The following is a 24212-nucleotide window of genomic DNA, read 5'->3' as shown; positions in this document are numbered from 1 at the left end:
TTTTTACGGCTGAGTCAGCCGGTACGCGAAGCGGAGGATCCTGAGAGGATCCGTGGGTTTTCGCGGAGGCCTTCGCCGAGGGAAATGCCAGAAATAAGATCCGCTAGGTCCGCAGCGGGTAAACACCGTATCCGAATCTGGGCCAAGCCGTTTATATCGTCGGAATGCGTTGTCGTCGCAGCGCGGCGCGGCGCGTCTCCGTCGCGCTAGCAACACACGGCGCGTTATGTCATAACCGAGAAGCGTATGGAAAATAGATAGTCCTAAGATAAAAAAAAAAAAAAAAAAAAAAAAAAAAAACTAAACTGATGTCTCATCTCTGGACTTTGAACCTTTTGTTTCTTAAGTAATGAATTTTACATTACTTGCGCAATTGATTTTGCACGAGTTATTTGTAGAGATGCAGCGTTAACATCCAGATTGGGCACTCCGACACAATTTTGGCTCAAGATTTAGTTACCTTGATATTAAATAAATTTATTATAACATTGAAATGAAAAACATCGTGAGAAACAATGCGACTTTTGTGGGAGATGAAATAATATACAAACCTGTTGATAAACTTGATACAATATTTATCTACACTACGTAGTTTCGTGTCTAAAAGTTATGGAGTAAAAAATGTTACATCGCGTATTATGCATCTTGCATTTTATATTCTCTCTGCTATGCGCCTAGCAGGAATTTTCGCAACGGGGCAGCGCTCTGAGCTAACCGCTGTTACCGCTAGGCGATGTATTATGTCGTAATTCGTAACGAGCGTAGTTAAAGTGTAATACCGTTTTTTCTAATCTTTTTAGTCATTTCAGTGATCTCCCAAGCGAGAGGAATTTCAACGATATAATCGTGAAACGATAAATCGAACACAAGATAACGCACTCGACGTTGACGGCGAGATATAATGTTGATATCTAAAAGGAATGAAATCTCAATAATTGGCATGTCATTAACGCGATGAGATCACTTTGACGTGATCGCAAAGACGGCGCGTCAGAATTTTAGCAATATGCCGTAAAGCAATTCTTAAATTAATTCACGGCAAACCGAATCAGATGCGAGGCGCAATCGCAAGAATTGTACATGCGCAATAAATTTATGCAAAATACAGAGAATTTTGCTTAATGTATAAAAATTATATTTGCGAGATTATTATGTAGAAATAATCAATTGTTTAACTAAATAAACCTTTGATGAAATAAATTCAATAACTTGATAAACAGTGTTGATTTAGTATCCTCAAGAATCTAGTTTTCGAATCCTGCTCGCAGTGTAGCAACACTTGTGAAAGAGGGTTAATGTATCTACCCGCGATACAAAAATTAAACGGGCGAGCGGAGCAGGTAGAAATTTCATCGTCGAATTCGGCACGTACCGGCCGAGTGATTTCCTTCAATCGCAAGACGGAGTTTCACCGGCAAAAGTGAACCGGATTCAATTCGCGCGGACTCACCTGAGTATGTTCGGATGGCTGAGCTTGTTCATAAGCTGAACTTCCTTGAGCATATTCGGCCTGTTCGCCGCCAGCTGATTCATTTTGAGCACCATCACCTGACTTGTCACTTTATGAGTAACCTGGAAAAACGAAGCAAACACGGAGGTCAGTGACATATTGTAGCGCGTAGTCATGTTGCAGTTATTGACATATTAGATCATACAACAGGTGCATGCATAACTGTTTCGATTTTTCATGCTACGAGATCTAAATGCTGTTTTACGCGAGTGTCAACATATTTCCATAAAAAATTTCCGCAGAATTTTGTTTAAAATTTAAAATAATGTTCTTGTCGAATAAATATACGGTAAAATTTTTAAAATGTATTATTTGATATAAATTTGGGATATTTTTATTTGGAATTTAAAATTATTTGTTTTGCTAAAATAGTTATATAAATAAAAGATAAAGTTTAACTTTGTTACAGCAATCATGGTGCATAAATATACGGTGCATAAAAATTATATTACCCCTGTCGAGCTGGCCCCCCCCTCTTGCACAAATAAAAAAACCAATAGCGCAAAATTATAAGCTATTTATGAGCTTTCATATTCCGCAAATTAAAATTTTTGAGCTCGTCACGCTGAGCATGAATTTAATGTTTTTTGTGGGGGAGCTGAGTCGATATCGATCATCAATTAAGGGTTGTTTGAGAACTAAGGGGGTGAGCTTAAAAATCGAAACTATATCAGTTCAAAAGCTCATAAATAGCTCTTAATTCTACCGCAAAAATTGATGCAATATTTTTATTTTTAAGCGGTGGGGGGGGGGGGGGGGCTGAGTCGATATCGACCACAAAAAACATTCATGCTCAGCGTGACGAGCTCAAAAATTTTAATTTGCGGAATATGAAAGCTCATAAATAGCTTATAATTTTGCGCTATTGGTTTTTTTATTTGTGCAAGGTGGAGGGGGGGGGGCAGCTCGACAGGGGTAATTATATCTGTATGTTATAATAATCGTAATATCGTAATATTTGTATGTTAATTGTAGAATATAAAATTTCTACAATTCACTAAAACGCCATTAAAATAGACAGATCTACATCATTCATCATCGTATCTACGTAAGAACGACCTTAATGCATTGAGGTAATTTCATCATGATTGTGCGAAATGTTCATATGTTTGTCGTGAAATTGATACAAGTACAGGATACAGCAAAATCGTTTACTACTTTGACGATTATTGTATGTTTATCATATATAATTATCTGAGATTACTATTCTTTACATAAAAATTCACGAAATCATTTTTTTTACAATTTTAAATACCCTGAAATCAATCTCGAAATCAAAATTCCATTAGCTTTAAGATTTATTCGATATTAATTGGACCAGAATTTCTGACTAAATATTGTTAATACAAACAGAAAAATAAAAAATCAATTTTTCTTAAATTAGTTCAAAAATTCTATACGTATCTTAAGAAATTAATGAATTTTGAAGCATTCTGTATAATACGAAAGAATCATTTAACTGCTTAAAAACGACGATTCCAAATGCGATTCTCATCGTTATCTGGCCACGAAACGGAGGCTCGTGTCGCCCCGTTTTCACATGGCGCAAGTAACACGCGCAAGAGAACGCTAAAGTGATATTCACTCGCGAAAGAGAAACTTATTAATGAAACCGCGGCATCTGGTTGGCGTAGGATACGGCTTGTAAAGGCGCCGGCGTGATGCTCGCAGCATCTCTCAATGTCGAAAATGGACATACGGACCGTAACTTCTTTATTAGCCTTGAAAGCCGGCGCGCGGTTGCTTAATGAGCGCGATCATTGCAACATTTGCTGGTCGATCATTATGGTATCCGAAGAAGAGCAATTCCGTGAAAATCATCGGGAGAACTCAATTTCGGACTACACTTCCCGCTAATGTATACTGACTTTCATCAAGCTGCGCAATGCGTTTCTTATGTGTTACGAATTTTAGACCGTTGAATTTAGAACAAATGCGCTAATGAAACGTTATGTTGCAGCGAGTTAACAAACAAAAATCAGAGTAGTTATAAAACTGTTCGAAAGATAATTCCGAATTAAATAATAATTCTATTTTTCTTTAAATATATAACAGATAAAATATCTACGAGTATCTTTTTTTCTTCTCTCTCTCTTCTCTTAGGAAAAAAAATCAAAATATTCTAAACAATTTATAATAGCCACTTTGATCTATTATATAAGAAAGTAAATGAAGAAACAGTTAACTAAGGAAATATTAATACCAGCTTCGTCAAAAATTTATGAAGAATTAAAATATTTTTAAATTTAAACTGCGTGAAATATCGCCTTCTCATTTCTGCGCAATTTTTTTTTGGTTTAAAGTAAGGAATTTGACATGTTCTTTGACGTCGCGAGAACATCTTCCAAGAAATTTAATAGACGAGAGATGCCGAGGAGGTTAAGGACCACTGGAGGCTAAGGATTTTAAAACATTGCTTCAATTCTCTCAGTCTCGACGTCGAGAGACGTAATGCGCTCTTTTACATTCCACCGCTCGCATATTTTCTCGGATTTCGTCTCCGTTCTAAAAAGAAGTCGACCGAGATGAGACGAGAAAGGTGACGAAAACGGAGACGCGAGGCCGGAAACGCGCGGGAGAAGAGTCTTTTCGCGGTCGGACGTCGAGATGGAAATTTCGCGGGTTAAAAAGTCGAGAATAATGTCTGAGAAGAATTTGACCAGGATTCCTCTTGGCAATGGCTGGCTCGCTCAGTTGGGTCGCGGCCAAGTGGTGACGAACACGAAAGCCAGAGTCTGACTCCGTCGTAAACAGAACTATTGCGAATCGTTGCTGTTTCTAGATAAAAGAGAGAAAACGAAAAAGAGCCGTTCGGAATTTTCGCTCAGCCGAAAAATCAAACGTGTCATGTACGTGTCCGTTTGTACGCTCGCTTGTATCGTTTCCCAAAAACCTTTCACGTTCTACAAAATATATTTCACGAATTTTTCTCGTGATATACAAAATATTCCAGAACTAGCATAACACCTTTCGTTTAGAGGGTTTCAATTGACTTAAAGTTTTTTCTTGGAAGAATCGTTTACTATCATTCGTTACAAGCTGTCAATTTTTAATATTACTTAATTCTCAAATTATAATTCTATTAGACTATAAATTTTTGTAATAATTGTTTCCTATTTACAACGACTTACGAAAATATGTTGTTTCTTCAATTATTATACGTAAATATATTGTATAATTATAATAAATAGAATAATTCCATGTATTAAAATGAAGAAATAAGAATATTTGTCATATAAAATTAATGTACAAAATTTCTTGACACCCAAAATGATTGTTGTGTCAAATTTAAACATAAAAATCAATATGATCAACCTGAGCAGCATTTAATATTTTTAAGCCCCATTTTTCTTGATAAAAAAAAAAGAAATAATCACGAATGTAATACTGGCGATTAGTAAGTCATAAATACTGTTAACTGATGAGAGGACTGGACGATGCCGATTTCATTTGAATAATTCCCATTGTCTGGAAAGAGCTACGGCCTTGCGTGTTTTCTACGCACTACGCGCTATTGTGTTTACGGCCGCAGAGAGAAAGCACGCGCGGCAATTACATTGTAGCAGTGAGTGATTAATACCTCCGTGAGCGATACATGCATAATGCGAAACACGTTTCGCGTCTTTTCATCCACACGTGAAGACTACCGTGTAAGAGAGAGAACGATTGGTACGAAAAAATTGAACAAGAAGAGAACCGATCTCACCACTCACAATCCGAGAAGGAACACTAAGATAGTGGCTTGGAAAAATATCATTTTAAATTAGCGTTCTTTTATACACTATAACAAAATTCGGTAAATTTACAAAAATAAAAAAGTAAAGAGACTCTTTTGATTCTCAAATCAATTGAAACGTTTCTCTTTATTTTTTTAAACTTTCCCTCGTACAACTACTTAATAACTATCGTCTTTCAAAATTAGAGATTTATATGATTCAATCTAGTTTTATTATAAGGAAGTTAAATTTTGTCGAATAGCACTATCGATTTCTCAATGTGGATGCTTCAGTCACTAAGGGGTTCGCTTTAAGGAGGACGGAAGAGCGAACACTTCATCCATCAAGTATCGTTCCAGGAAACTACGGCGCAATTAAGAGCAACGAACCAATTAGTAAGTGCATTGGACTTTGTAAGCTCAAAAACTCTCTGCAAAGGTCTATCCGTGTGCTCGCAATCACCATCGCAATCAACCGTCTAATTATAAATGCACCCAAGAGAAGCGTCAAATACAGAGTGCGAGAACGAAAAAGTGGTTTGAATTTTTGTGTAAAAATATTGCAGTATTTAACTCGCTCAATAATTTTTATACTTATTTTTAGATAAATGTAAAAAAAATTTTAATGTCTAGTCCATATAAATGCTTTGAAACTCCTATAATCTCTCTCTAACTCTAAAACTCTAGTTTTGAAAAATAATAATTGTAGTATGTAACACGATATGATTTTTTTTTTAGGAAAAATTCGCTTTTAATCTTCAAAGTACGATTTTAAGATATTTGTCACGCGCTAAGAGCAAAAATGCTTTCACCTAATTTATTTAATTTATTACATATAACTTACATAATATTTTGCGAAAATTAATAATACAACGCATTAAGATTCGTGAAATTCATGAAGACGTAAATATTTATAACTTTGTAAACTGGTGAAAATCGATTAAAAACGATACGGCGAGGAAAACGGAAGTGCGAGGGACTTTCTAGGCTCAAACTTTTTCATGCGGAAATCTATATGCCGTCCGGTAAAGGTCAGCTGCACTCACATGCAAATGCATTCTATGGATTAACACATGAGATAACGGCGGCTATAATTTTTATCACAAACTTTAGCCAGAAATGCATATAAATGATATCTATTTATAGCGTCATAGAGTTCAGTATGTTGTAACAGTAAGTCAAATCGCAACGATGACACAGAAGGTTTAAAATTTAGCGAAATATTTCTCAACGGCTTTACATAAATCTTTCTGTAACCATATGTTTCTACTTAATTTTATTGACATATACGAGTCTTTCTAGCCACGACATCATATATGATTATGGAAAATTGAATTTCATGAGGATGCAAGTTCGCAAGATGTGGGAATATATAATCTTTAGCGTTTAATCTGCCAGAAGCGTGATTCGTGGTTACTATATCACGATAATAGAAAACTGGTGAAGAACTGCGTTTAATAAGTATTTCTTGATTTTCTTAATTTCTTGAATAATTACGCAAAAATAAATAATTTTATAAGAGATTTCCATCAAGCTAAACTTTTCGTGATCAAATATTTGAATAACAATCTTTATTAGTTAATGCTAATTATTTTTGGCAATACAAATCTGTGAAAAATAATTAATCGAGAAATAGTATGTGTATGTGTGTTATAACAAAAGAGAAAAAATATTTATATAAAGTGAATGTTATTGACCGCGGCAAAGGTTAACTGCACGCTTAACTCGATCCGCGTGTAGTTTCTCAATCCCGCAAACGAGGATCACGTGATTATTCTCAGTCCCCGTCTTGTTACAACGCAGGGAATAAATGTCGGGAGGAAGTGATAGTCAAGGTCACGACAAGATACAATGAATGAGAATTTCTCAGGCGAATGAACGAACGAACGAACGAACGAACGAAAAAATGAACGCACAATATATCGATCGATTTCTTTCTCATAGCGCGTGTCTCGCGAACTTTCTCCTTATTTCTAAAGTTCACGAGTAAAAGATAGAGCGCACGTTGATCTTTTTTCTTAGTAAATGTCTCAAAAAGTGTATTTCACAAAATATACATCACGTGTGTATTCTATTACCGTCTGGATAACAGTGAATAGATATCTAGATAAATCGCACGCAATGTGAGCTACACGGATATGTACGTATAATTATACTATGAATGTTAAAATAAAAATATGTTCTTCATGCCGCTGAAAACAATTACACGATCGCTTCTTCCGTATCATACAGTATCAAACCTCAAATTTGTTAAGTTCATGTGTGTTATGAAAATTACAAACGATCTAAAATTGTAACGCAGAATATATTCTCGACGAGCTAAAACAATACTTTCACAATCAGTTATCTCTAAAATTATATATTTGCAATCAAATATTACACACAAAAAATCTATAGAAAATAGAGAAACTAAAGATTATAATGAAGAATGAGACATACATGTGAATAACGATAAAATAATTAATATCGCCAGCAATAATTCAATAATTTCAAGTATACATTGATCGTGTATCGATTTATGATCACGCCAGTTAAGAAAAGATCGTGTGGAAACGCAATGTCCAAGTAATAGTGCTCGCAAGAATTTGTCACGCATGCACGCACAGTGGCAGAGAAACCTACCGTGCGCATTTATCATTTGCATATCGAGTGCGAAATAATAAATGACATTTTCCGTGTCTCTTCGATTGCTAATCGATCGATCATATTGAATGACATTAATCTCGAAATTTCAATATTTTCTCATTGCATTCACGACAGCAAGATTTCTCTCACCTGTGATTATTTGAAATAGTCAAAATAAAACGTAACCCACATTTAAATAAAAATGTCAGCTTTGATTAGTGATTACTACGTACTAATAATTAACAATTACAGATTCCTTTCTATTTTATAGTATTTTTCTATTTAAACGGCAATAAAACTTAAAAAATAATAATGATCATCATCTCTACAGTAAAATTCAGAAGAAAATTTGTTGTTTTCTGTGAAAAATGCTAGAAAATCTTATTATTAAAATTTGACATTAAAACTTGCAAATTGTATGGAAATAAAGTTTTAGAAAATCCGAGCTGTGCACACATGCACACACATTTTACCCTTGTCATCTTGTGCAAACTATGCTGGCAATCGGACAAGAAATAAATCTCTGTTGTGTAGAAATACAAAATAATTTTCGGACAATCGAACAAGAAATAAATCTCTGTTTTGTAGAGATACAAAATAATTTTTACAGAATATACAAACGCCTCGTCAATACAATTTGCAATTTCGGACTGCGGAAGTTTACGAGCCAACACGTACGTGTCGCGCAGGTGGGAACGGTAACGAATTGAATCGAGGGGAAGGCAAACGAGCGAACGACCGAGCGAGGCTCATTAGAGAGTGTTCGTACTCCATGGCCAGCGCGCCGTGACCGGCTTTCTCGTCTACTTCCAGCATATTCTTATTCGCATGAGGGGGGGAAGGAAATGCCGGTACTGCTTGCGAACTCTTGAGTCACAGGCAAGGTCGTCGTTTCCGAGTGATATCGAATCTATGTCCGAGTTCTCTTCGCTAAAGATGAACCCGTTAATCGTTCATGAATTATTCATTAAAATTCATATCTGAACTGTATGCATACATCATACTGTAAAAGCCTCCTTATTAGTGCATGTGATTTTGTATAAAAGCAAAAATTGGCACACGCGGAAAAAATAACAATTTAAATTACAATATTTCCTAAATAAATTATAATGAATATAAAAAGAAGGATTAAATATAAAATATTGATATTAAACATAAAAAATAATAAAATTTTAAAAATTTATTAATTAAAATTTGTAAACTTAACGACGTATTAAATAAATGAGCGTCTTTCAATAAAAATAATTATATAATAATTATCGATAAATCTCTAAAAGAACTTTAATTAAATAATGCTGAATTTTTAAATAATTTCTATCTTTAATTGCTAATGATTTCATAAAGTGTATAAGATTAATTAGTAGATGAGAACTTAGGAGAACGCAAACTGTATCGTGATTTTTATAATAACGCGATTACGTATAAGCGAATGCGGTGAACATTTCAATGCGAACGACTTTAGAAAACGGTTAGGCAAATACATGGGGCTCTTAGGAAACCGTTGCTTCAGCAATTTGCCATAAAATCGGAATTGCTATTATTTCGATGCAACTGTACTATTTTATTCACGCGTAATCTTTCACGTAACTTGCATTTCAATTTCGATAATCGTATTTTCAAACGCAATGTCGTTTCTTTCGTACAACAAAACAAAATAATATAAGCGATTTTTTTGTAACAAAATACAATTCGTTAGTTATAATATTTTATACAACAATTTTTTCGCTTTTTTCGATCTCGTATTTTTTGTTTTGGAAAATTTATATACAATATATATATATATAAAGTTTGTGTGTCGTTTAAATATTAACACGATCGTGTAAATTTTCTGTGTGAAGACAAATAAATAAATCACAAGAGAAATTACCAGAGAAAACTCTAAATTCTACCGTTTACCAATTGATAAAAAATATCACAGTGCGAATAAACAAGATTGTGCAGTTCTATTTTTATCCACTTCGTACGCAGCTAACTTTCGCCTATTATTCGTGAGACCCTCGTGTATCGAATTATCGCAAAGTCCACGACATCGAGTCTGCGCGGCCTGATCATCACGTGCGACCGGTAGAGCCACCGTTCTTTAGCAGGTTCTTCCATGTCCACGGACTTCCAAGCATCGCCAATAATCACGCGCTATAGCCATTATGCATGTCATTACCGATAATTTACCGCGTTTTCACCACGAACGGCGACTCGTCGCGCGAGTAAGTGAGCGAGCCAGCCGTTGCGTACCGCTTGTAAAAGCTCTCGGGATTACCGACGCGGATAATAATTGCATTCCGCGGCGACGCGGCGATTTGTCCGCGGCAGTGGCGAGCGATTAAAGAGAATTCGAACGAAGATTTCTTCGATCTCCTCGCGTTTCGCGTCGACTTTCGCCCGATCGAAGATTAACGTTACAGACAGGATGGTCGGGAAATCGCATGAATAGTCATATACAAGGTGTGTGAAATTTGATAGGCACATTCCTGCACACTTAATATTTGATTCTTGACGAATTTAAAATTGATATTTTCTTGAATCAATGAATAAGTAATCGAGAAAATTTATTTTATTCCAGAACCAAAGCTATTTTAAGTATTCAACAAAAATGCTTGAATATTTTACATAAAATTCTATTATATCAAAATTATAAATATATATAGATTTGTATTTTAAATCCTGTCGAATTGTACATTGTCTAAAGCGTTTAGAAATCAATTAAAAGTAAATGCTGAACGATAAGATTTTATATAAAAAAATTTTTTATTAAATAGATAAAGAATCGTGACTTGCGCGGAACGACACAATTCTTATTCACCAAAATAGATAAGTCCCAATTTCGTCAAAATAATAATGCCGTCTTTCCATTGAATAGCCAAGCAGAATACGAATCGTAATTGAACACGTAACGAACGGTTTCGAGGAGAGGCCGCAGTGAAGGAAGTATTGCTATCGAGCCTGCGGGCGACCCGCATCAAAGGATTTCAACTAGCAGGGAGGATGAGAACGCGTGTGGGTGGAATGAAAGGCGGAGAACAAACGAGAGGAAGTTCCTTCTCGGTCTCTGAGAAAGACTCGTTTCGCTTAAGCCTCTCCTCTCGCGGGAGCCTTGCGAGAGCGAGGCGGCACCACCTTGTTTTCTCGCAACAACGACAATTTCGCAACAAACGCCGGTTGCGTAATGTGCAATTACTCGAGACGATCCTCGTGCCGAAACGTACGCGGCGTATGATAAGCGGCACCGATGGAACGCGCGCACTTTAAGATGCACCTTATGCAGTATTCATGCGAGCGTAGCGGTTAAATGGCAAAAGATAAGCAAACCAATTTATTCGTTTCAGTCTTGGAACTGTGTCCTTCGATATGACCACGTATAGCATTTTGCAATGCGATTTCACGTCACGAGTCGATTAAATCAATAAGTACTTCTTCGAACTTGAAGCGCGATTCATACACATGCCTAGCTTTATTATCGGATTAAGATATTAAAGTTTGATATCGATTCTCTATTAAATTATAAAAAATCGTAAATAAAAATTTTTAACAGATAAACTTTTAGATAAAGACAATGATTTAGATAAGAACAATAAAACCTAGTTTCTTCTATAATTTCAAATAGCTTTATGACGAGCAATATTTAAATTTGATATCAATTATCAAAGAATGTTGAAAATTTGAAAGTTGCGAAAAATTACGAATTTTATTGATTTATTTATTAAAGAAAAATTTAAATGTTGATTTAAAAAATTCTATTAATGTTATTAATGTAAAAAATAAATTTTTTATTACACATTTAGTTGCGAATTAACATCACTGCCAATGCGAATATTTCGAGATATCCGACATATACTACTCGGTACAGAAATGGCACGATCCAGCTACGTATATTCTTCAAATCAAAATTACATTTGGCAGCGTTTTAAATAGCATAATGCACAATGTACAAATTATCTAGACGAAAACTTGATATAATGTCTGAACTATTCTAATGTGCACACACACTTTAATATATCATGTAAATTTGGCTCGATACCTGACTGGAAACATTCGTGCATGAACTTCTAATTCGTGATACGAGCCTTCTGATTCATCGTGATACACGGAGGCGTATAGAAGCAGCTTAAAAATAGATTCGCTGCATCTTTCCTTTCTATTTTGTCCGCTATTCGCCGCGATTTTCCTCTATTCGCGAGTTTATACTATTTCCACATTACGGAGATACGTTTCAATTATAATTCAATGTAACATTAACTTAATATAGTAATCAGAATAACTCTAAGAAATAAACGGAAGTCAATTTGAAATTATCAATTATCGATATCAATGTAATGAGAAAAATGAAATGTATAGATTATATTGTAGAATGTAACATTCTTTATCGCGACTTATCATTAATCTTGTCTATCTTGGCAAATCGTTAAAATATGCATAATTTGTTAATGAACAATAAAAATGACAATAAAATTAAAAACGCACAATTAATCAACCATGCACGAAGTTTAAAAACTATAGATTTCTATCGTGACATCTGACTGGTGAAAATAGAAGATTATTTCGCAACTTTCACTTATTTACAACAATCTACTCGAGAACAATAATAACGATCAGTCATCGTTACGCGACTTTTGATGTTACTCCAAACTCTGTGAAGTTTCATAATTCTTGGAGCGAGAAGTGGCTACAACCTAGTTGTGGAATTTTACGAGAAACGACAAGATGATCCATTTACTTAAACACAAAGATTAACATAAGACTATAAACCGCTCTGTTTCGCGCATCTCATATCAGATTGCATATTACTACAGTTTAAGATTTATTAGCATAAATAACGGTACTGAACACTCTGTCGAGATTCTCTCGCACTATACGAATGTTTTACATATTTAACGAAACAGAGCAATTCTTTTTATTTCAGATAACAAATTTTTATACATAAAACTTCTTTTCTACGAAATATTCCGTTAAAATCTAATTGGAAAGTTGGCAATAATCCTAGTTTAGGAAATTTAATCTTGCAACAATCCTATATCAGATTTAAGATAAACCGAAGCTGTTCGAACTTTGAAAGTAAATTTGTACGTGGATAATCGTTGATAACCAAATTATGCGACCGTATGCTTAGCTAGAAAATTGGTGGAAGTACTTTGCTCGCAAAACTCTTGGCACGGCAATTACCCTATCGTGCCAAGAATGCATGACCTCTGAGCCCCCAGTGACCCTACACCGGTTGCAATCAACTTTCAAATTCTTTCAAAATGTTCCGATGTTATTAAAATTATCGTAATTTGTTCCAAAAATGTTCAAGATGTTGATATTTTTTTACAGATATCTCATTATTAAATTAAGTCTCAAAAATAAACGTGTAATAAATTCAGATTTAAAAAAAAACACGAAATGAATAAACATGTAGCATCGTCCACGTGATTTTAGTCAATTAAATTTATCAGATTTTATTACTAGACTTTCTTTTTATTTTAATTCGTTACAAGATCAATTATGTAGCAGAATGTTCAATTCAATCTTGATCTTCTTATCTTTAATTGTTTTGTTGCGTTCAATAAATTACAAGTAGAATATGACTTACGGTATAAACTATAATATCGATTTCCCTCTTGATAGCATCGAGAACCATTTATTTATTATTAAACGGATTTATTTTTAGATGAGGGTCTCGCTAATGCGCTCAAGCAGAGATGTGCTCTACCCAACATTCAACGGAGTAAAAAGATATTATCTTTCGTAAAGCAAATGAGAAAGAAAAGATAAAGAATGTACTAAAATTATTCTGTGAAACTCAAAAAACTAAAGTCTCGCAAAAACGACATAAAATCATTTCATGGTTGAAGTAAGTTTAATATCGACTTCTTCGACTATTTTAATCAAAAATATTCCGTAATAAAAATCTCTTGTGACGCGAATGTTCGAAGGGCCTATGAAAACTGCATGGGCCGCACGTTTGCGCACCGCTGCGTCAGAGGAATCGCCGCAGTCGTTATGGAGAACGTGCTCAATTTCCTGTTGACCTATTTATAACGCGCCTATCCACGCCGGAGAAGCCGCGGCATACTTCTCAAGGTCCCGGATTGCTCAGCTGACTTCTGCGATAGGCAGGCACAGTCCAGCGCAGCCGTCGCGGGCTCGGCGGGCGCATCTGCCACAATCGCAAGACCGGCAAATGCGCAAAATTGCAGACTGCACGGAATGAATATCGCGAAACTGGGGCAGCTTTCCGGCCACTTTTGTGGCCGCGCGCGCTCTCACGATGAAGATAGATCGATAGAGGACGCGTGTGCATAAATCTCTCCTCGGGACGCAAAAATACGGCATCGTACGCTCGACAGTGAATTTCGATCGATTCCCGCGGTATTGCCGCACGGCTCTATCTCGAGCCCACCGTCGCAATAATAGCTTGTAGGCTGAGCGATATAATTTGTTTGTGTACGTTTAGTATTTGCAAGGCTTCGACTCGAATTGCTGCCATCTCTCGTTATAGCTAATGCTCTTAGCTAATGCTCTTATTTCGTTCTACTCTAAAAACTGTTTTCAAAAATATAATTATTATAAATTTAACAAAATATTTCCATGACTAATAATAGATATCATCTATTGGTAAATAGATATTTAAACAATTGAGAAATGTGTTTTTTTATGTTGATAGATGTACGTTATGTTAATATATGATAGCGCTTTCTGTCAAAGCAAATAATTTTTATAGAGCTAATAAAAGTATTTTTTTATAAAATTACTATGTCTTAAATAGAATTCTGACCTATTTTTTATGCAGCTAATTATATACATTTCTGAGATTATCTGTTTGTATATGATTTCTGCAAAAATTATTTTTGTACGAAAAAAGAATGAAATATCGATTTTGCTATATGACAAGAAATTCTGTAACTAGATGAGAAAAATAAAGTTAAGGCGAGACCCTGTGATAATTACGTGCTCTTGCTATGAATAAACACAATGATTTACGTAAGCTGCCGTGACACTATTTTTCACAACGTCTTCTGCATTCGCAAAGATAAATGTCACGTGTGTACAGTTTATGCAACCATAAAGTTTTACAGAAAATGCATTATAATAAATATTCATAGATTAATCCAATAATTTGTACATTCTAAAATATTTTCAGTCATTAAAAAAATTCTCATCTAACTTTATCTCTCTTATTTTATCGCATTAGTTTAAAACAATGTAATTTAGAAGTGGATTGCCGATAAAAAACATTCCCCGCAATTTGCTATTGTTTAAAATAGGGATCACTAGAAGCTCATGACTTTCCGTGAAAAAAAGCGGATTTTCTTGTATCCTTTATTTACCTGCGATATTATCAAGTTTTTGTTTTGTTCTCTCAACATTTTGTTTTCTCGTTTTATTATTTATACCGTGAAATATTAGCGTTACGTTACCGTGTTAGTTTAAAAAACGTTACACCGTTCATATAATTCAGAGGCGCTGGATTGCAAATAAGAAACATCTTCTTCTCGCGATTTCCTTTTTCTCGCAATTAATCGATAGAATTTAATAGCTTAAAAGAGCTTTTACCGAGAAAAAGGGGGATCCCTTCTTACAAGTGTACGAAGAAAAGGATTAATACAGCAAATCCCGGCAAAAACAGTTCCGATCGCACGTTACCGGCGAGTAACCGTGTGATTACGAGTAGAATTAATTTCATGAGGCTATGCGTTCGTGTGCTAGCGTGCAAGCGTATCTAATCTCCATCAAGATATTAATCTACGTAAAAAGATAGCGCATTCCATACAGTAAGAGACGGGAAGCGTCCGTTTCGAATTCGCGATTGTTTATGAACAATAGCGAGAATTAAGAGGAAACACTTGCCGTTCGAGAAAAAAACTTTCTAACGAACTGTTAACGAGGTATTAAATATGTATTTCGAGAAATCTGATAGCATCTTCGATAGGTGAATGACACTAGTTGCTCGGAACTTTGTTATGTCGCTTTGACGGAATAAGTGTATTGTGTTAATTAATTTTTTAATAATACACCTATTAGATAATAGAGACAAAAAATATCTTAATATTTCAAAATTACGGTTTTAATGCATTTTTAATTAAATAAAATTATATATACGCATATAAAAATACTCATTATACTTTAATAAATATTCTAAATGAATATCAGCGTTCCCAGTAATTATAAATAAATGATTATATCACAAGCGCACAAAGATTCATTTGATTTTAATAAAAAAAAAACAATAAACAGTTGCGCTGCACTATATATAAATATTAATAAAGCAATCTTGCAATTTGACAATTTGTCAAATTTGATATAATGGAAATAGGACATACGCATTCTCTCTGCGTATCTCGCTTAATACATCCCATATAATGAGTTTATTATATGACGGCATTCCATTCTTATGGCATTAAATTTTGCATTAAATTGCACGAATATTCAATCAGTAATGTATTATACGTATGTTGACGTATTAAGTGTATATTGTATAATATTTTGTATCAAACTAATCGCTAAATCTTGTTTCCAAGATGTATTTTTTAAAATTATATTTTACTTTTTAACAAGATATTGTCTTACCTTGTAGACTTCCGAAAAGAAGCCTGCGCCTATCTTCTCCATGTAAAAGTCATCCAAACGATTCAACGAGGCGACAGCGTGTCTGAGCGCCTGGCAAGACGCCCCGGTGCGCCTCTTCGAGCTCGTATCCTGAAACGTCTCGCCCGAGCACATCGTCAGTCCGTGTACCGCACTTTCCGTCATCTCTGTGGGCCGCCACACTAGTGGATCGCGACACTTCTCCTTGAGCTCCCTGTAGTTTTTCGGCGAGGACGACAACTGCAGCTCCGTGGGCATGTCCTGCGGCAAGTAGCAGTTCTGCTGCAGCGCGTCGTTGGTGATTCTCCGCATCCAGTCTTTGGACGGCATCGAGGTGACGAAGTCACCGGCACACGAGTCATCCTCGCAGGTCGTCGCGGCATCACCGGCACCGTCTTTCACGTCGACTATCCTCGACACCGGTTTTTGCGCGTACAACAGCTCGTTAGCTGACACGCCAGACGCGCCATTCGACGAAGTCGCACACGAAGTCGCGGAATAATTCGCGCACGCGTCCACAAAGAGGTTCTCGTCCTCGCTGGGTCTTTTCGCGCCCGACAGCGACGGATGGTGGATTATTTCGGAAGACTTCGCGGAAGATAACTTGGCGTATCCCTGAGAGCACTTGGACTGCTGCTCGCTACACGTCGTCCTGCTGCCACTCGTCGTCTGATGTTCCTTGCCGCTCGCAGGCTCTCGGCTAATAACAATTTTTTTCGCAGCTTTCGCACAGTCCTTTGTACACGATTCGACAGCGAGACTTCCCACGGTCGAGGTGGATTGCGGTCTTCGCGATCTGCCTGTGCTAGGCGCCATGGTCTTCGAAAAACTCTGGCAATTTTGGTCGATGGGACACTTTTGTGTCGCGTTGGCATGACTCCTGCTCACCGGCGCTTCTTTGGGCGAACACTTGGCCGAGATCTTCGGGCAGGCAGAGGCGCAGATCGTCGTGTCCGTCCTGCAGGGTCTCGGAAGCTCCATCGTGGACGAGGCGTCTGTCAAAGTGATGGGTGATTGCACGGAGTTGCAGGGAGCCTCGGAAACCACCGCGGTAGAATCACCGGCGCTGTCCTTCGTCGGTCGCCAAGGTCTCGCTTTGTCATCGGCGCCCACCGTCGGCGTCTCCTCCGCCGAGAAGCACGGCAGACACGACGTCGTCGTGCCCGTCGGTGCCGGCCTGGCGCACGACTTGGCTGACATTTGGCCGCTGTTATTATTAGGCGGACCTGGCGTATTCGACGGCGGCACTTTCCCGAACATCTTCGCCGTTATCGCGACGAGGCGGTCGCGCAAACTGACGCGAGACAGCAGCAACAGCAGCGACCGTGCGTGCGCCGCATCACACGCGGCCGGCTCGACAAAGCGCCCCTCGACGGTCGTCGCGGCGTCGTCCTGCCGTAATCCCCGCGAACAAGGATCGCGGATCGCAGGACAAGCGATTGTACGAATCACAAATGAACGTGAAGACGACAATACGCTTTAGATATATTTAAGCGATGATCAATGATAAATGTTGCAAGCTTCTTGTAATAATGCAAAATGCCTTTGAACGCAGTCTAGAATATGATATAGAAGACAATTTGTTCGTGATCCGGTAGAGAAATATTCATGAATCACTCGGTGTCATGGTATCTTCATCAGCGGAAGAAGATAAGATCGATTTTCCTTTGTGCCTTATATCTCGAATGCGCTTCAAGCGAAATTCAAAGAAGTCGATGGTCCTCTCGGTTCACTCGTCAAGAAACTCGCGGAAGACGTAGGGATCTCGAAGCGAGACAATAGTGAATGTTTTTGGTATAACGTGGAAGACACTTGTCCTCAAGAAAACAGATTGGAAGGCGTAGGAAGCAAACAAGACGAAGACACGCAATTTCGCGATCGGCGCGAGTTTGTATCCCCCTTTTTTTTGGCAGTGGCGTCGCACGTTGAAATCACAGTCGGTCGGTCACAAGTTATCCTTGCAGTCGCGCACTGCGGGATAACGTCACATAATCGCAAACGCGAAGCGTAGGAAGAACGCGGCACCGGAATTTGGCATGGTTCTCCTCTCGTCGTCAGCGGGCGAATCCACGTAGGCTGATTCAGATCCTCCTGAAATAAAGTTGCATCCGACCGGTGATTGGCGGATGTCGAAAATTTCGACGAGAATTGACGTAACGAGGAAGACATGCAGTATTTAGCATGCACACTCCCAAACGTCTAAAAGATATTTCTGCGACGTTGCAAGGATAAGACTTCTTCAACTTTAACATAAATCTTAGAAGCCTTTGATATTTTTAACATTCTTTTTTAGAATCTGCAGTATATTTTTAAGATGTCTTTCTTACGTTTTCAATTTTCCCACCTTTTAAGGCATCTTTTAGACGTTTAGTGAAATGTTGTATTAAGTTGTTTAAAATTAATTAAAACTAAATATTTTGCAAAATTTAAGACACTGTAAAAAGTTGCGGAGAAAAATAAAAGTTTCAAATCTCTACGAAAAGATAATTTAATTTAAATAACGGTTTCATTGCTACGATCATCCATCATATGTAATAACAGTCTTTAACCCTTTGTATCCTTTAGTTTGCTTTCGGCAAACATGATAAATGAGTATAGTACATAAAGAGGGATATGTTATATTTAGTGTTGTATGGCACTATTTCTGAGCTTGTAATGAACAGATAATTGCTTTCAATTTAGGAACAATTAAATTGACGAGCAATAGCAATTTCAAGGCACTTTTCTAATAAAGAGGCAGTTATTACGAGAGAAAACATTACGACAAAAATATATATTAAAGTTTAAAAAATATACTATTAATTTTAATACATCGTTAATAATAATAGAAAAATAAAAATAGTTCCGTGCAATGCACAATCGATCTTTATTCGTAAAGTCATTTTCCGGGATTTGTGTAATATTCAGAATATTTCATTTCAATTACTATTTTATTTATAATGTGAAGAAAACATTAGACAAGATAGACGGTGTCTAATCATATATCTCAGACAACAAATGGTGCCAACAAGTTTCCATCGTCTTGAGATATTGACAATTTTATACAACCGATAATATTTCTAAAAGCTATAAATCATAAATAATTGAAGTCGAGTTTCGTTTATGTGACAGATAATCATTTTCACACGCAACGAACCATCATGCAGATTGATCTCGGAGCTGTTGACATCGAGATTTTCTCGATCCTTTCACGGATATCTCAGAGTTACCGGAGAAATCACAAGTAACAGGAAAAAATTATAAATTGTTTACGATAAAGTGCGTCGTTTACAAGAACTCTGCAATGTTTTGCAGCAATAACAAGCAGAATATGCCAATCTCTTGTCAAGAGAAATAAATGTTCTTGTACCAGCAATGCTTTCAATGATAAAACGTATTAAATTTATAAACTTAAGTATTAATAAATGTCTAGTTTTCTAAGTTTAAATTAAAAATTTTGAAATTAAAAATAATAGACTGATAATAAATAATATTTCAAAATATTTTTTTTCGCGTTTAAATTTAACGATCTTGAAAAATATTTCAATGCAGATTTCAAGTTCACATTGTAATTATAGAAATTGTTTCTTTTTCATGCTGATGTGCGTCAGTGACACTGCTGACTTGGTTGGTTCTACTTTTTTGTGCATATATGCGTCAGTAACATACTCAAAGGATTAAAAACTTGTTTATTTAAATTTTCATGTTTATTTAATATCTTTCATACTAAACATTATTTAAATTAAATTATATAAGGCTTATAAAATAAATAAATTATTTAGAAAGAGAAATAAACTTTTAAAAGTTACAGGATTCGATAATAATGCATTCGATATGAACAGAATGATAGCTTGTAGAAAACTAAAACAATTTTTCCTCTATCGAAACTATCGATTTTCCTTAATCAAATGCTGAATTTTTAAAACTAATATAAAATTTGGTTTCTATATTCAAGTCAGGATTTTACTGAAGTGCATTGAAAACTACAGGAATAAAAAAAAATAAAATATTTTTGTCTGCCTAGATCTCTAAAGACGGTTTACCAAAACTTTCTTTTTTTAATTAATCAAAAGATATATTTATATATTAAAATTGTCGTTAAAGAAAGATTATGTTCATTTTTTATATTAATTATCGACGCATAAATCAAACGCTTAGCATCACGAACATTCTGTATATGTGTAATTTAAATAAAATAAATATAAATAATTTAATAAAAATAATAAAACATAAATTTAGTTAAAAAATAAAATAAAATATTGATCACTTATGTAAATTAAATAAATAAGCTGGAAAGTTTTCTAAATATCCTTATTTAACAACTGCAGTCAGTTCCGTATAATACGTTCACTTAAGTTCACGTTAAGTGTTCGATAAGTTTGAATGCGCCACATTTTACGTGACGCGTTTTACCGCATTGTCATATATGATTACACGTAGTATATATAGAGTGCCTGATCCACGTGATGTGACTTTCGTGTGCGGCTTGGCCAATACTTAGTCGAATGAGAATGTATAGTCTACCTTTTAAGACGCCTCAAAGATGAGGCAAGCGATGTTACTACAAGAACGGCTCTTACATGACTCATAAATAATAGTTTTATTAAGTACCTAATGAAAACATTAGCTTCGTAAACCGTTCATCAGATTTAATTAACATTATATACCGTAAAATTATACGAGTTCTTGTCAGAAAATGTGCAATTATAAACCAATGAGATATAAATTTTTAATTATTGCTAGTCAATCTTGGAGACATATTTGTTCTCACGATGTGTAACATCGTATTGTCATGTAAATGTGATGTCAATTTAAATAAACATATGACATTGCATTAAAATGCTTTCTTATTTTCAGACTAAAGTAATTTGAGATGGCATTGGTTTGCGCGATTTGCATTAAAATGTTATGTTGTATCAGCAGTGTCTTATAAAGAGGTTTATGCTGCACGATTCTTTATATTTCAATATCAGTTTAAAATTGTTTTTTCATACAAAGTATGAATATTATAAAAAATTCACAAAAAAATGTTAAGCATTATTTGCAATCGCTTTACGTTACATTAACAGCGATTATAATGTCATTATAATACATAAAAAGCATAAATCAATTCATTGTTGTGCTAACGCTTAATGATATATTTTAGCTAATTTGCAATTAATTTTTTCTCAATGAGAATATTCAAACATATATAATATTTGTGTAATTAACAATCAAAAATAATAAACTAGTCGTAAATTAAAAGCTTTGAAATAACAAAATCAAATCTTTTTTATAAATTTCGAGTACTTTTTATTTTAATAAAGTTTTAATTTAAATTTTAAATATATGCAAAAATAATAAAGAATTAAAAAGTCGTAATAAACAATAAATTTAAAAATCAAGAAATGTCAAAGATGATGATATTGCTCAGAAAAATTTAGCAGAAAAATACGGTCGTTATATCATCTACTTTCTTTCTCAGAAATCAATATGTCAGAAGTTCCTTGTTTGAAAACAACAGCGTGTTGACTGCTCGAAACTATTAGGAATACTTTTTACGAGGACATTGACGTTGAGGGGAAAAATTCGATGAGGAAACTTTTGTCGTTTTTCGAAAAATTTAATTTCAAAAATGATCTTAACATTGACTTAATGAGGATTATAATTAGACTCGAATATTAAATATTACTTACAGTACATCGGGTTTTGTTGTTACGCACAGTGTCCTCATATCCGAAGCAGTTTTCTGGTCCTGAGACGAAAAGATTCAGGGAAAAAATCTCGCGACGCGTTCACTGCTGACAGCTCTCTCGCGCGGTGCCGCGTGGAAAGCGTCGCCTTGCAGCGCTCGCTCGCTCGTTCGTTCGCTCGTGACGTCTGGATGCTTTTAGACGACCTTGAACCACGTGAGGAATTCGGGCCCGCGGCCCTACTGGACACGTTCTCTCTCTCTTTCTTTCCTTTGTAGATTGATCGCACAGTCAAACTCGCAATGCGACCGAATGATACGGACGAGTCAAAACGGCCGTTTCCTCACTCGCGCACGCTGTCACTCGATGTGTTTACCATCTTTCGGCGGCGAGGCAAGGAAGCCCGCCGACGCCGTTGCGTCAGTGGCGGCGGCGCATCCGCCGTGCGAGGCGTACATCGGCGCGTCTCGCGTTCACGATGACAGGTAGCTAGACGCGCGTCACCGATTTTCGGACAAGTCGCTGACACTCGTCACGGTCGATGCTTCGGGTAAACAGACAGACGGAGGGTAAGAGAGAGAGAGAGAGAGAGAGAGGGGTAGCACACAACACTGCACGGAGCTCTAGTCGCTCGCTTTTAAATCGCCGCCGGCGCGGGTTCAATCGCGATATCACGGACACACCGCGCACTCACCTTCGTACTTGATTGTCACCATTCGCCTCGCGAGCGATCTGTTCTCGTCACACGCAAAATCACCGCGATCGCGACTCGTACGCTTCCCGACGTAACACAACTTCTCGCGACGGGCTCTCGCACGCTCACTGACAACGCCAGACGGCGGCCATTACGGGAATGAGTCGCCCGCGGTAGATGCGCGCAAACGCCACCCCTCGACAGTAGCCTGAATCGCTCGAATTCTCTTCCTGCCACCTAACTTCGATGCATCAAACGACTGCGGGGGGGGGGGGGGAAGCGCGAGTTTCAAATTCCTGCCTAGAGGAAAGATGTGAAAGTCTCCTGCGCTTTACGTGAATTTTGTTCGTAGCGGTAGCGTTTTTAAGAATGCTTGGAAATTAAGAGGAAGTAGTGGAAATTAAACTTTCAATCGCCCTGTTTCACATATGCATAGGCTACTTTAAAAGACGTGAAAGTGTTTGCGCTTTATGACTCTGTCTGCATGATACTTTTTAGGAATGTGATAAAATGTTTAAAAAAAAAAAAAAAACAAGCAAAAATTAATTCTGTGAAATTGAATCTTATACAGATAAAACCGATTACGCGCTGTCAAATATATAGGTACATATTTTTCCTTCCACGAATTTTGTGTTCATAGATTTTTACACTTAAATTAAAGATTATTTTTCAATTACAACTGTAAAGCAATTTTAAATTAAAGATGGCAACACAAAAATATTTGTGAAAATAAATTCTTAATTATCAATATTAAGAAACTTAAATAATTCTTCAAATTTCTTATTCTCTTCTATTTATTAATTTTGTTAATTTAACTCCACAACAAAAATTTAAAAAATGTAGAATATAAAACGTGAATTAAGAGAAACACAAGAAAATTCTCAAATTTATCTCTTCAGTTTACCCTTTGTAAAACAGAAATTCCATTCCATGAAATAAAAAATTTAGGTCAACACTTGTTGATTCGTCTACTTTTCACGGAACTAACTAATGATTCTCTCAATCGTTCGCATTTTTTGCGTGGCAAAGACAATGTTACAAAATGATACAACACATGGGAACGAGATTAGAGAAATTGTATCACTCTCTCGCGACTGCGAGTCGTTTCACGATGCGCGTGAAATAATTTATGAGAATTTCTATTCCGCTTCGGCCGCCAAGACGGCCTTGTCTCTATTCTGCCAAACGAGCGTTTCTTATAAAACAGAATGAAAGTGTGAGAATCCTCATATGCATATAAGCACACCTTTCACCATCCGAAATGATAATTGTCGTTCGGTCGATGCCGCTCATAGCAGGCATGCAACCACAGAAATTAATTTCCCTAAATATCAAATTAGAGAATGCAAATCTTTTACAGTAATTGCAAATATAATTTAAAATTTTTTAATATTTTTAAATAAATATTATTTAATGCATAACATGAATGTTTTCGAAAAATTTAGTACTTTTTTA

General features: G+C 36.1%; 1 protein-coding gene across 5 annotated transcripts in view; it reads right to left on the bottom strand.

Moving 5' to 3' along the window:
* Positions 1-24212, bottom strand: part of cdi (center divider) — a 120744-nt gene that overhangs the window by 8068 nt on the left and 88464 nt on the right. For 3 of the 5 annotated variants that reach the window (XM_012366314.2, XM_067356983.1, XM_012366315.2), the window contains exons 1-3: positions 22067-23213; positions 16395-18503; positions 1451-1572 (exon numbers count right to left, since the gene is read on the bottom strand). In XM_012366314.2, the coding sequence (XP_012221737.1) occupies positions 1451-1572; positions 16395-17672 (1400 nt within the window). In that variant the 5' untranslated portion in view covers positions 17673-18503; positions 22067-23213. Of the gene's footprint in view, positions 1-1450; positions 1573-16394; positions 18504-22066; positions 23214-24212 lie in introns of those variants that run through there. The other 2 variants (XM_012366316.2, XM_067356982.1) reach the window with 2 other exon arrangements.

The sequence above is a fragment of the Linepithema humile genome, chromosome 6, assembly GCF_040581485.1.
Source record: "Linepithema humile isolate Giens D197 chromosome 6, Lhum_UNIL_v1.0, whole genome shotgun sequence".
NCBI classification, from domain to species: domain Eukaryota; kingdom Metazoa; phylum Arthropoda; class Insecta; order Hymenoptera; family Formicidae; genus Linepithema; species Linepithema humile.
The sequence above is the reverse complement of the archived record's forward strand: the minus strand, read 5'-3'. Positions and strand labels throughout refer to the sequence as shown.